This window comes from Fringilla coelebs (genome assembly GCF_963513975.1).
Source record: "Fringilla coelebs genome assembly, chromosome: Z".
NCBI classification, from domain to species: Eukaryota; Metazoa; Chordata; class Aves; order Passeriformes; family Fringillidae; genus Fringilla; species Fringilla coelebs.
In genome coordinates, this window is record NC_140031.1 from 27,233,513 (window position 1) to 27,246,815 (window position 13,303).

Sequence of the window (13,303 nt, forward strand, 5' to 3'; positions counted from 1 at the left end):
TAATACTTCAGTAAAGGCTATGCTGAATGCTACCTGTCTCATGAAATTAGGTGACCATGTGAGTGCAGTAGTCTTGGCCTGGGGCCAACTTACTCTGTGGTGGGTAGTAGTAACTATGGATACCAGAGAAAGAGGATATCACACCACTTTGACTTGTTTTAAAAAGCCAGAAGGGGTAACTGAATTATGCCTTTGCCACCTTTTTTATTTTCTTATTTGTAAGAAAGTAAGTTCAATATCCCTGCAAATGCATAGTTGTGTGTGTGTTTTCAGCTGTTGTGCAAATGTATGTAATTCACATAATACTTAATGATCACATGTAAAATGTAAGGGAAGTGAGACTAAAAAGAGTTTTACTATTTGCATTCACTCTCTCTGTTAAATTACTCTCTGTATTCTTTGCCTAATAGGACTTGCAGGCCCAGGATAGAGCTCACCGAATTGGTCAGCAGAATGAAGTTAGAGTCCTGCGACTGTGCACTGTGAACAGTGTGGAAGAGAAGATACTTGCTGCGGCAAAGTATAAGCTGAATGTAGATCAAAAAGTTATTCAGGCAGGAATGTTTGATCAGAAATCTTCAAGCCATGAAAGGAGAGCTTTCCTCCAAGCTATACTGGAGCATGAAGAAGAAAATGAGGTAAGGTAGTTAGAAATAATTACTCAGGAAGTACTGATTCTTCTTTTATTCATCATTTACAAAGATTGTCATAACTCTTGAAATTAAAAATTTTATTATAATTTCATACCATCCATTTAGAGAAATAATTTTTATCTTTTTTTATAGTCACAGTAATAGGTTGTAACCTAGTGGTTATGATGTAATGGTTATAGTTAAATCTTAGTGTAGAATTACGCATTGCAACTTAAAACCCATTCTACCCTTTATAATTTTGGCAAATAGTTGCATTCAAACAAAGGGTTTTTTCCCAGAACACATTTTAAACCATTTCCTAAGTCCAGTATATATGTTCAGCTAGGCAATTTGATTTTCAGACATGCTGAGCAGCTAGTACTACCTAGGTTCAGTTTTGAATGACCCTGCTTACTGTACTTCATTTGGAATCTATTTAAGAGTTAAGATCTGCTTTGATATGCCTTGGGCTTAGGACAAGCCCGAAAGTAGCTTTCTTTCTGGTGCTGTGTCCAGACCAGACTTCTCATCACCACTTTCTCTTTGACTAATAATTAGCTGTTTAAAGAGAGCTGTCAAGTCTTATCTTTTAATAGTGGGAAGTGAGGAACACTGAATGTCCCTCCCTTTTCATTGTGTTCTTTTATGGAACTCTGAGTATGGAATGATGAACCTATTCTTTCGCCTGTCACTGCAGACTCTTCTCTTAATTTGAACAAAATTCGGTATTTGGACAAAAGCTGTATTTGGGAGAGATTAAATAAATGTGTCAGTTATACTGATGATACACACAGAGAAATTTTTGATCAGCACTGACTTTTTCCCACCTTGAAAATATCCTGTACTGGTTAAAGACAGAGCTTTTGAGACCAATCTTGCCTCTGAGTGGAGCTTGTGTGTCTGAATGAGGTGCACACTGATGGGAGATTGTACAGCCTGTATTTCACTAGCATCCTTCATTATATGGAATAAAGTTTCAAAGATCAAGGAGTTTACTTCTTCAGTCATTAATCCTTTTGTGTAAACTCTGCATTGTGCATTTAGAAAAGCATGATTAAGATGAAATTTTTTATTGTTTTAGTATTTTTCATAGAAATTAAAGAAGAGTGACGAAACATTTTTATCAGTAATTGGCTTTTATTTGTGGTGTTAATGCAGAAATTTGGTGATATACATATGTACCATTTTCTATTAAGTAAACCTGTACTTCTAAAGCAGACCACACTTTCTATATGAGTAGGAAACCAGCAGACATTTTCAGTAATCCAGTGAATTTTAAAAAAAATTTGGAGTACATTTGTTTCTGAAGCATTTATTGGACAGTGTTTCAGAAGTCAGGGCTGCTGCTCAGGCCTGTGTGACATGCCTTATTTTGTAGATGACTTCTGAGCAATTTGTTTCTTGTATGTTAAATACTTAATCTGCCATCCCAAAGCAAGCAGATTTAAAAATGGTTTATTTGCCATAGCCCACCACCAGTCTTTAAAGCATTGGTGTTGTGGTCTGACTCCTAGCTGAAGCTTTCAAGTAATACTTCTTTATGAGCAGAGACTATACAAAACTCTGCCCAAACATTCAACCTCTTGAGGACTAAGAGGAAGTGAATTTGCACAATCCTGCAATGGTCAGCCATTGCTCCTTCATTGCAGCAGCACTGAGTGTCAAGTGGGAGATTGATAGGAAAAAAGTAAACCTCTCATTTAAAGTTAAATTATCAACAATATTGACACAACTTTGACTTACAAATGTGGACTGGCATGTCTAACAAAGATATTGTTTACTGATAATCTAGTTAAATATTCCCATGCTAAGCAAGCTTTCACACTTGTATGTAGAGCACTATGTTCTGTTCATCCTTTTTCAGTAGTTTTTTTTTTAAGTTCAGCATTAAGACTCTCCTTATTTTTCTTTCTTCTTTCTTTTTTTTTGATCCATTTTTTCTTTTAGCAGTACTAGATAAAGCAGAGAGGTAATGTCTGTGTATTTAGAAAGATTCATTAAAATAATGGCAATGTATGACAACTGCTTAGAAGTTACTTGTTCACAGTGTAATTTTTTGTTGGCAGTTGAGTTTATTTATAATTTTTTCTTCTGCAAAGCCTACTTGTTTGGAAAGAGGACTATTCAGCCTAACTGCTGATAATGCATTATTGTTACAGCTTCTACTGTAAGATCACTTATTTTTTTCAGGTCAGAGGTTATTCTGAGATAATAAGGAAGTGTGTGGCCCTTTTATGACGGTCACATTTACAAAAGAATCTCTTTTTCTCTGTGTGAGTAACCATGTGACTTTCTTTTCGTGAAGAGAGAAGGAGCAGTGACTGGAAGTGAGAAGAACTAGCTCTCTTAATCGCTTTCCCAGTTGCCTGGTTCATGTTAAAATTTAAATTAAATGTTCATTAAGGTTCAGAGGTGTTCCCTGAGAATTGCATTAATGAGGACTGCTGTGGGTTTTTTTCTGAGGTGTAGAAATCCAGACACTGGAGGGAAGATGTGTGGAAATATAAATGACTTATTATTTCTGAAAAATAAACTACAGGATATTAGCTTTTTGGATGCTACATGCAGCGTTCTATACTCCCACTAAACTGGGCTCAAAACGTGAATTTTTAGGAAGAATTTTAGATCTGTATCATAGTGTAGAGATAAAGGTTCAGAAAGCCCTGTGCACAGTGACCTGTTGTCTGAGGTTTCAGAATAATTCAGGGAGGAAGACTGAATATTTTGGGCTTTGTTTTAAAGTGGGTTGTTTTAAAGTGGGTATCATACTGGTTTCAACTTTAACATTTTCACTTGACCACTACCGTTCTAAATTGTTTTTCTAGTGCCTGCTTCTGTTTTTATGAAAAAATCCATTTTGTCTGCAGTAAAATTTTCACACCTCAATTTGTAAGCAGAAAATGGTCAAGAGAAAGTGATTCAGCAGGTTTATTTTCCAGGATAAAAACATGCTTCGTTCTTTTCATTTAATCAGGAATTTTTCAGTCATCTTACTTTGATGGGAAAAACCTCAAAATCTAGAATGGTATTTCTGAAGGAATATTGTGGAATAGCAGAACAGAAATCCATCCATTTTAACCAAAGCACTAACTGTGCTTCTGACCCAGAAAAACCACAAGCCAAAATTTCCTGGTTTTGTATTTGGTAATTTCCTCATTCTCAAGATTTGAAGGGAGTAATAAGTCTCATTTGTCATTCTTACCATCTCATTTGGGCACTTGAATAGCTGAATAGCTATTTCTGAATAGTTGAACAGTTTAAAAGGTTTCGTTTCAGTTCAAATGCAGTGGAGCTCTGAACTGATCGAGGCTGTTAGTTCAAGGGGCATCTGAGTACTTCCTAATAATTTTATCCATCTTTCTAACCAGGAAGAAGATGAAGTTCCTGATGATGAGACACTGAATCAGATGATTGCTCGACGTGAGGAGGAATTTGATCTCTTTATGGTGAGGATGGGTAATCATAAAAAAATAATCTTCTCTAGTGTTTTTAATAAAGGCCTTAACCTTTTTATCACTCAAGTTTTTCAAAACTTTACTGGAGAAGTAGGTTTTATTTACTTGTGTTGCTCATCTGAGGAAAAAAGTGTAGTCTGCTTAAATGCAGAGTTCCTCAAATGCCACAGAGTCTTCAGAGATTGCTTGCTGTCTGTGAAACAGTGACAATCTAGATGAAGAGTTTGACACAGCCTGAGAAATTTGTAGCTCAAAAGTGTCAGTCATAGTTTGGCTTGCTAATTCTACAGCATACTATTGCTATTCAATATTTTGTCTTACTTTTGGACTTCAATATTGGCAAGGACAACTACAGGAACTTAACAAGGTAGTAAGTTAATAGACTAACAGTGCTGTTTTCTTGGTGGGTTAACTGGGGTATTGTTGATGGTTTTGTCAGGAATCCAGTTAGCTGCATCTCTGCTGCTACAACTGTTGGAACTAGTGGTTCAAATGTGAGCCACTTCTTTTTATTAGTAGTTCCCTTTTTGTTATGCTACTGCAGCACTGATGGAATAATTACTGAAATGCCGTTGTAGGCATGGCTCTTGCCTTTTAGTGTTTATACAGTCTGAGGATTGCTAGAGGACCTCTGGGCTTCACTGACACCAGTACAGGGCAGTACTTAAGTATTGAAGGTAAAGCACCATGCCCTCTAATTCTACAGAGGTGGCTTTCTTCTGCAAGGTAGAATAAGACAGACACTCCTGTGTGCATAAATGGTGTGTATTTGGTGGTGTCCACAGAAGCAACTGCTGATAGGACCATTGCAAAACCTGTGTACCCAGTACAGGTTTTATTCCCTCATTGTCTTCTGCTTACGAATTCATCTGTAAAAATTTGCTGTTACACCAGCGTGCTGGGGCCCTTTTGTGTAAGTTACAGTTGTTTATGTACACTGTTGGAAAAGGCCATATTACCCTGTATGACTCTTCTTTTACTCTTGCTGATTTGCCAGTTTAGTGTTTTCATGCTAAGCTTCATTAAGTGTTACTCAGAACTGAAATCTCTAAAGCCAAGTTGCGCAGAAAAGGAGTGCTTACAGACACCTGTCTTTTTTAACTTTTCCATCGGTGATTTGAGTGTAAGGAGATTTCCATTACACAAACCAAGAGGTCGCCATTTGATCCAAACCTCAAATAATTTCATCTGAATTATTGACTGAACATACCCTGCGTTTTGTGAAGGTGTATTTGCTGCTAGAAAAGAGCTTCTGATTTCTCCTTCAGACCCAGAAGGGAAGAACTAATCCATGGTTGAAAGTAGCTGATGAATTTGTATCTGTTTTCTTCAACTTTTAGTATTAAATTTGAAGGCTATTTAATGTAAAACAAGTTGAGGAGCCAAGAGTAAAGACAGTTTTCGCAGAATCACGGAATATGCTGAGCTGAAAGGGACCCCCAAGAGCCAATTCCAACTCCTGGCCCTGCACAGGACATGCCAAAAATCACACCATGTGTTTGAGAGCATTGTCCAAACACCTCTAACTCTGTCAGGCTTGGTGCTGTGACAGCTTCTCTGGGGAGCCTGTTCCAGTGCTCTGCGACTCTCTGGGTGGAGAACCTTTTCCTGATATCCAGCCTAAACCATCTCTGACACAACTTCAGGCCATTCCATCAGGTCCTGTCACTGGGCACCACAGAGAAGAGATCAGTGCCTGCCCCTGCTCTTCCTGTCATGAGGAGCTTGACTGTAATGAGGTCTCCCCACACTCTTCTCCAGACTGAAAAAAACAGGTGACCACAGCTGCTCCTCATAAGGGTTCCTCTCAAGGCCCTTCATCATCCTCATGGTTCTCCTTTGGACACTCTCCAATAGTTCTGTACCTCTCTTACACTGTGGCACCCAGAACTGCCCCCAGCACTCGAGGGGAGGCTGCCCCAGCTCAGAGCAGAGCAGAACAATCCCCTGCCTTGCCTGGCTGGCCATGCTGTGCCTGATGTCTCCAGGACACGGGTGGCCCTCCTGGCTGCCAGGGCACTGCTGACCATGTTTAACTGGCCATAACCAAGTACTCCCAGGGCCTTTTCTGCAGTGGTGTTTCCAGCATCTCATTTCCCAGTCTGTCTCTATATTCCAGGGCTGCCCCATCCCAGAAGCAGAATCTGGCTTCTCAGCCTTTTTGAACTTCGTATGGTTGGTAATTTCCCAGTCCTCTCATTTGTCAAGGTCTCTCTGCAGTTCCTCCCTGCTTTTGAGGGAGTCACTAGCTTGGCTCTATTGTTTTTTTTCTGTGAACTTGCTTAGAATCTCGTCAAGTCCTGCATCTAAGTAGTTTGTGAAGCTATGTATGCTGAATGCATGTTTTTTATATTAATTATGTGGCAGTTTTTAAGGGAAAGTAAGGAGTTGGTAGTAAAAATTTTAAAAGGCAAAAGTACATGCTTTGAAATCCAAGGTTTGAAAATAGTAAGATTGTAGTTAAATGTTAATAGCTAGGAAATAGTTTAAATTGTTAATATAAAGTTTGTCAATCAGAGCTATTTGTCTTTTTATCAATATTTCAAGTCTTGCATAGTCAAATAAAGGGCAAAAGGTAGTCTGTATTTTCTTTACTGTAGCGATACCTGTGCCACTTTATTCCCTTTTAAAGTTGTGCATATGTAATCAAAATTCAGGAGTCGGCAATATCCAACAGCAAATGTGTTTGGGTGTCATAGTGTGTTATGTGTGTAAAAGCATGTATTATACTTATTTGAAATGAGCAGCAAGAAAGATCAGTTCCATGAGCATCTGTTCTATAGTCACTTTGCAGGTTAGAAGCATTGTTTGGCACAGGACCTGAAATGTAGTTCATTGTTCAGAGAGAAGGTGTGTACAAGTGGGCTTTGTTCCTGTGGCTTTTAGAGGCTTCACATAGTAAAAAAATTTGGAAAATACTCAGAGAAAAATCAGGGGGTTTACGTGATCTCTACAACTCTTGTCAGTGCATAAGAATGCTTCAGTAAGTTACTTATCTGGAAAAGAAATGGTCCCCCTTAGTGTTAGAACTGCTTAAATAAAGAAAACATTAAAAGAATGTGATTTTTGGTGTAAAAAATGCCTTTCAAGTAGAAGGCCAAATGGGCACCAGAACTCCAGTTGTGCTAATACAGTTAATCTCCTTGAAGTGAAAATGGCAATCTACGAGAACAGGGTGTATAAATTACTGATTTTGCACTGAGTGGCTTGAATATTTTTTTCAAGGTCTCTCTTAGTTATAATTTCAAAGTTTTTACATGAAATGTCTTTGATGTTTCTTTCAAGGACTCTTCTAGTTATAATTTGGAAAGTTTAAGATACCCATCCACAATTCAGAGGACAGCAGGGCTCTGTGGTTTTTCTAAACTGGAAATTTTGGGCCTTGACTGTGCCAACATTCAAGTTCTTTGCCTAGGTTTAAGTAGTGGTAGCATGTTATTTTTAGTATTTAGGCCTTATTTAGGACAGTGAACATATAATTATTAGTTATATAAAAATAATTTAGATTTCTCTTGGTTTTTTCAAATGTTGGTGGCCATCTGGTTGTTTTCTCTGCTTAGCAGCTGATTGCTGAGTGTTAAGTACTGTATGACTCTTCAAAAGGCCAATTTGAAATTCCTATTCATATTACCTGATTTGAGTACTTAAGACAATGCAGGTGCAGTTCATGGGACCATGAGAGCCAGGTCAGTATGTAGTTGATAGAGGTGGATGCTTCCGCAGGAGGATTATAATGCACTTCACTGATGAATCTACAGTAGATTATAGGAATGTATTCTCTGTCTCCATGTCTGAGCTATTGCTCACTGCACTTGAAATGAATGATTATTTAAATTTCAGCTGAAAGAGTTAACATCACCTTCTTATGTTTGTAGCACTTCAGCTAAGCTTATCTGATATTGTTGTGTTTTGATTTTTGTCTGGTACAGCAATAAGACCAGAAAAAAATTCAGGGGTTCAAGCGTGTTGGCTTTCTGGCTCTGTCTAAACAAGCCTTTCTCTGAATTTATTAGTTCTCCTTTGATTCTTTGTTTCTTATACCAGCTTCTAAATCTTCTTCTGATATTCAGGGTAACAAAACTAGTGTATTTTTAGTTACTCTTTTTAGTTACATAGTAGTAAAATTTTATGGGGGCAGCAGCGTCCTGAGATCTGCTTTATGTCACTTGGCTGTGTGTTGTCTTAGCTCCTTCAGTGAGTGCTAGTTATGAAGTTGTGAATATGACTGGAAATAAACAATTGAGTGTAGCTTCTTTTTACAGAGGCATTTTAGAATTATTTAGGAATATTATGAAAGGGAGATATCTGGGAAGGACTTTGTTTAAAGTTTCAAGAGTTTTTAGAGAGGTGGGCATTGACATAGTTCACTTAATAATTGCCTTTAAGACTTTTTTATCCTTTGCCAATTGCCATTGCAGCGCATGGACATGGATCGTCGCAGGGAGGATGCCAGAAACCCTAAACGTAAACCTCGCTTGATGGAGGAGGATGAATTACCATCCTGGATTATTAAGGATGATGCTGAAGTTGAAAGGCTCACATGTGAAGAAGAAGAGGAGAAAATATTTGGAAGAGGATCCCGTCAGCGCAGGGATGTGGACTACAGTGATGCTCTCACAGAGAAACAGTGGCTGCGGGTACGTTGTTGGTTGGTTGTCTGTTTTTTACACTTCAAATTTACTCATCTGTGGTGGGTTTTTCTTCTCATTTTGGAGACTGCACCAGCGAGAGCACATTTTTAGGCCTAAAATATCCTCATTATCCAGGTTCTGCTGCTGTGTTGAAGATATAAGTAAGTTTTGAACTGCACTGCAGAAACTCAAATCAGTGTTACTAAAAGCTGAGTCAGGACTATGATAGTATTCCATTGAAACTGTTCTTATTTGCATGGATCTTACATCTTCAGGTACTTTTGTAAGAGTCATCTTTCAGATGCATGAAGAATTGTTCAATATTCATGAAAACCATTAGTCAGTGTATATTAAAACTTTCTGTGCCACACAAGCTTTTCATATTTTTAAATGCCTATATTTAATCCTTTTAAGAATTCAGAAATTTTCACTTAAATTTTCTTTCTCTCAGGCTATTTAATTTCCAAGTATTGAGCATTTATTAGCTCCACTGAGATCGAAACATTTGATAAATGATTTAAGAATTTAAGACCTGAAAGCAAAGATTTTGCACTAAACTAACATGAAATCTGGGGTTTTGTCTCTTGCTATTCTTTGAAATCTACATTCCGTGAATAATAATACGTGTGTCTTTTCAGTGTGGTAGCAAGAGCATGGTAAAAAGGAGATGGTTGGAAAGGCTTTTCAAAAACTTTATCATAGTATGATTTCCAAAATTTATAAGTGAAATATTATAAGTGCAAAACTAATTTACATGGTCTGACAGGCTACGTTTTGTTTTACAAACTCATCTGTTTGATTACAGACAATAGCAACAAGAATGTACATTGTAGTTTTTGTGTAATTCGCTAAAGATAGGTAAAAATCTTACCTACTTAGTTTAAAATGGGATGTTTGGGAGACTTGATGGTGCAAATACTGTACTAAGAGCTAATCCAGACCTGTTGCTTAGGGGAGAAAAGGCCTAAATTATTCACCAGCTGTAAATTTAAGCAAGTCTCTGAAACTGCAGAGGTTTGATACCTGACATTTTCAAGTGAAAAAGAATGATCTAGAAACATAAGCTCCTGTTTGGATTCTTGAAGATTTACTTTATCCTACAATGGAAGTGCATGCAGTATAGCTCAGGGTCATTTTAAGCTACTTCTTTTAATGATAGAACACTCTGGCTATGGCAGCATAGAAGGTAGCTTTGGCTTTTGTGTTTTGTGACTTGAGTTGGCTGTAATATTTGTTTTGAGGGCTTTATTATCAAAAATAGCAGGCCTAAAAGAAATTATGTGATCCCTGTCATACTGCTGCAGAATCATTCAGTCCTGTGTCATTTATAATAGAAGTTCAGGATCTGACCTCTTCTAGGCATTTCTGAGCAGTGAACTTAGAAGTCTGCAGTGGATTGTTTCTAACTGTTTGGCCTTTTGTTATATTTTATTTGAATTTTCCTGTTGGATTTTCATTTAATTACGTGGTCCTAATAACTCTGCTCATGCAGAGTAGCCTGATACCACTCTTTTTTTAAGATTTCTTTGTGTCATAGGAGAATTGTCTCCCAGTTGAGTAAATTCAAAAGGTTAACAACCATGATTACGCAGTCTTTTCCTATAATTCCCGTTTTCTGATTCTCTTGATTGTTTTCACTGACTTCCCATAGTTGTTCTACATGTGACTGACATCATTCTACAAGTTTGATCAAAAGCTAGACATCAGAATTCCAGATGCATCATCATTTGAATAAGGAGGAGTTCTTTTGCATAACTTCTGTGGTAAAACCGCACAGTTCAGTAGTTTTCTAACATGGAAGGTATTGTCTGATGTTAAATTTTTGATCCAGTGTAAGACCTTAATCGTTTCCTGTGGCTCTACTTCCTTGCCAGCTTTTCAAAACCATGTTTAATACAGTCGATCTTTCCTTCCTAAGATGATTTAGCATATGCCCTTGTTGAATAATTTTCAAATTTTCTTCACCAAAATTACTCCCAATTTTAAGCCTGTCCTTGGGTGAATTTCTTGTCAGTTTGGTGTTGCCTTGAGATTTAGTAGGCATACCTTCTCTTTTGTAGACAATAAGAACGCTGAAGTGCTGGACCATTTGATAAAAAGCTATAAAGGGCTACTCTGAAAATAATTTCTTAGCAGGTCCCCATATGCTTGGTAGTAATTGTTTTCATTGTTTGCTTCTGAGACTGTATTGTGGGGCCTAGTTAGAAACCTTGCTAGGCAAGATGATAAGTATACTACATTTACTAACCTTTTTTCACCATGGCTTGTTCTTCTGTTGAGAGAAATTATTCTCACTTCTCTCTGTTGAGTAATTAAGCAAGTTTTCAAATTCACTAAGTTGCCTTAGGCTCAGACTGCTTCATAGTGCATTGTAATTACTATCATAATTCTACTGTATACATAGTTTAACATGCTTTCAGGTGCACTTGAGGGTGTGATGAAACAAACGGAAGCATAAGAACTGCTAATAAGAACTCCGGGCTCACTGGTGAGGTTCCAGATGCCAATGTGACACCTGTTCACAAAAAGGGTAGAAAGGAGGATCCTAGTAATTATAGACCAGTCAGCCTGACCTCAGTACCAGGTAAGATAATGGAGCAATCTATATTAAGTGCCATCATGCAGCACTTACAGGATGGCCAGGGTATCAGACCCAGCCAGCATGGGTTTAGGAGGGGAAGGTCGTGTTTGACCAACCTGGTCTCTTTTTGTGCCTGGTGGATTCAGGAAGGGCTGTTGATGTTGTGTACCTGGACTTCGGCAGGGCCTTCCCACAGCAGACTCCTGGAAAAGCTGGCAGCCCATGGCTGGGACAGGAGCACTCTGTGCTGGGTTCAGAACGGGCTGGATGGCCGGGCCCAGAGAGTGGTGGTGAACGGTGCTGCATCCAGCTGGGGCCAGTCAGCAGTGGTGTCCTCAGAGCTCTGTGCTGGGGACAGTTCTGCTCAATATCTTCTTTTAATGACAATGTGGATGAGGGGATTGAGTCTCATTAGTAAAGTTTGCAGATGACACCAAGCTGGGGACATGTGTTATCTGTTGGAGGGTAGGAGGGCTCTGCAGAGAGACCTGGAATGGTTGGATGGATGGGCAGAGTCCAGTGGGATGGGGTTTAATAAATCCAAGTGCTGAGTCCTGCATTTTGGCCACAATAACCCTGTGCAGCGTTACAGGCTGGGGACGGTGTGGCTGGAAAGGGACCCGGGGGTGCTGGTGACAGCCAAGTGGACATGAGCCAGCAGTGTGCCCTGGTGGCCAAGAAGGCCAAGGGCATCCTGGCCTGTGTCAGGAATAGTGTGGCCAGCAGGAGCAGGGAGGTCACCCTTCCCCTGCACTCAGCACTGGTGAGGCCACACCTCGAGTGCTGTGTCCAGTGCTGGCCCCTCAGTTTGGGAAGGACATTGAGACACTTGAGCACATCCAGAGGAGGCAACGAGGCTGGTGAGGGGCTTGGAACACAAACCCTGTGAGGAACGACTGAGGGAGCTGGGGGTGTTTAGCCTGTGGAAAAGGAGACTCAGAGATGACCTTATCACTCTCTGCAACTCCCTGAAAGGTGGCTGTAGCCAGGTGGGATGGTCTCTTTCTCCAGGCAGCAACAAATGTCAGAATGAGAAGACACAGTCTCAAGCTGCATCAGGGGAAATATAAGTTGGATATTAGGAAAAAGTTTTTCACAGAGAGGGTGATAAAATATTGGAATGGCCTGCCTGGGGAGTCACCATCCCTGGATGTGTTCAAAAAAACACTGGATATGGCACTTGATGCCATAGTTTATTTGAGTTGTTAGGGCTGGGTTGGACTTGATGATCTTGGTGATCTCTTCCAGCCTTCGTGATTCTGTAATACTTTTTCGTCTCTTCAGTGGCATTACATTTATAATGTAACATTGCTTGTGCACATTCAGAATAAAACTACCTCATTGTGTAGATATGAAATGTAAGTAATGTAAGTTTTCTGGATTTTTTTAAATTATCTTTTTTTTCATGTGTGTGAAACAGAGTTCTTTGTCACACCCATTGCGCTCACAGTGGCAGTCACTTAGGTGTCTTTGAGGATATGTTGGATTTTTCTGTAATGGCATCTCTAGAAGATGTCATAATAGTAGTGTACTAGTAATATTCAATAGTATAATAGTAATATTCAAGGGAATACTTAACTACGTAAACAAAAAAAAAAGTTGGTAGATGCCATTTTCCAAAGGTAACCATGGGCCTATTTTTATTGCAGTATTACAGAATAAGATTTTTTTACCAGCAGTGAGGGATGCCCCTCACTTTTCTTCTCTTGCTGTTGCTGCTGTTGCAGCTTTATAGCTATCTTTTCATGGGGTTTTCTGAACAAAACCTTGGAAGTTGGTTTCATAAAATTGGGTGTAGTACTGAGCTGTCTCTTTTATGTCTTGAGGAGTTGATTAGATATTTTTCAAGGTGTTTTGCCTTATTCAGCAGCCACAGCTCTTGATTGTGGAATAGGTGATGGCTGTTTTTAAGTTAGACCCTGAACTCTCTGCTGATACATGCCAACACTGGAGAGTGTAGTTCTGGCAGATCCTAACAGCATCACAAGGACAGTGTACACTGAC

At 39.0% G+C, this 13,303-nt stretch overlaps 1 protein-coding gene across 6 annotated transcripts in view; it reads left to right on the forward strand.

The window, feature by feature from the left end:
- The window catches only part of SMARCA2 (SWI/SNF related BAF chromatin remodeling complex subunit ATPase 2), a 117,508-nt gene that overhangs the window by 69,315 nt on the left and 34,890 nt on the right, over positions 1 to 13,303 (forward strand). For all 6 annotated transcript variants that reach the window (XM_084225802.1, XM_084225806.1, XM_084225805.1 and 3 more), the window contains 3 exons: positions 411 to 638; positions 4,001 to 4,078; positions 8,506 to 8,724. In XM_084225802.1, the coding sequence (XP_084081928.1) occupies positions 411 to 638; positions 4,001 to 4,078; positions 8,506 to 8,724 (525 nt within the window). The remainder of the gene's footprint in view (positions 1 to 410; positions 639 to 4,000; positions 4,079 to 8,505; positions 8,725 to 13,303) is intronic.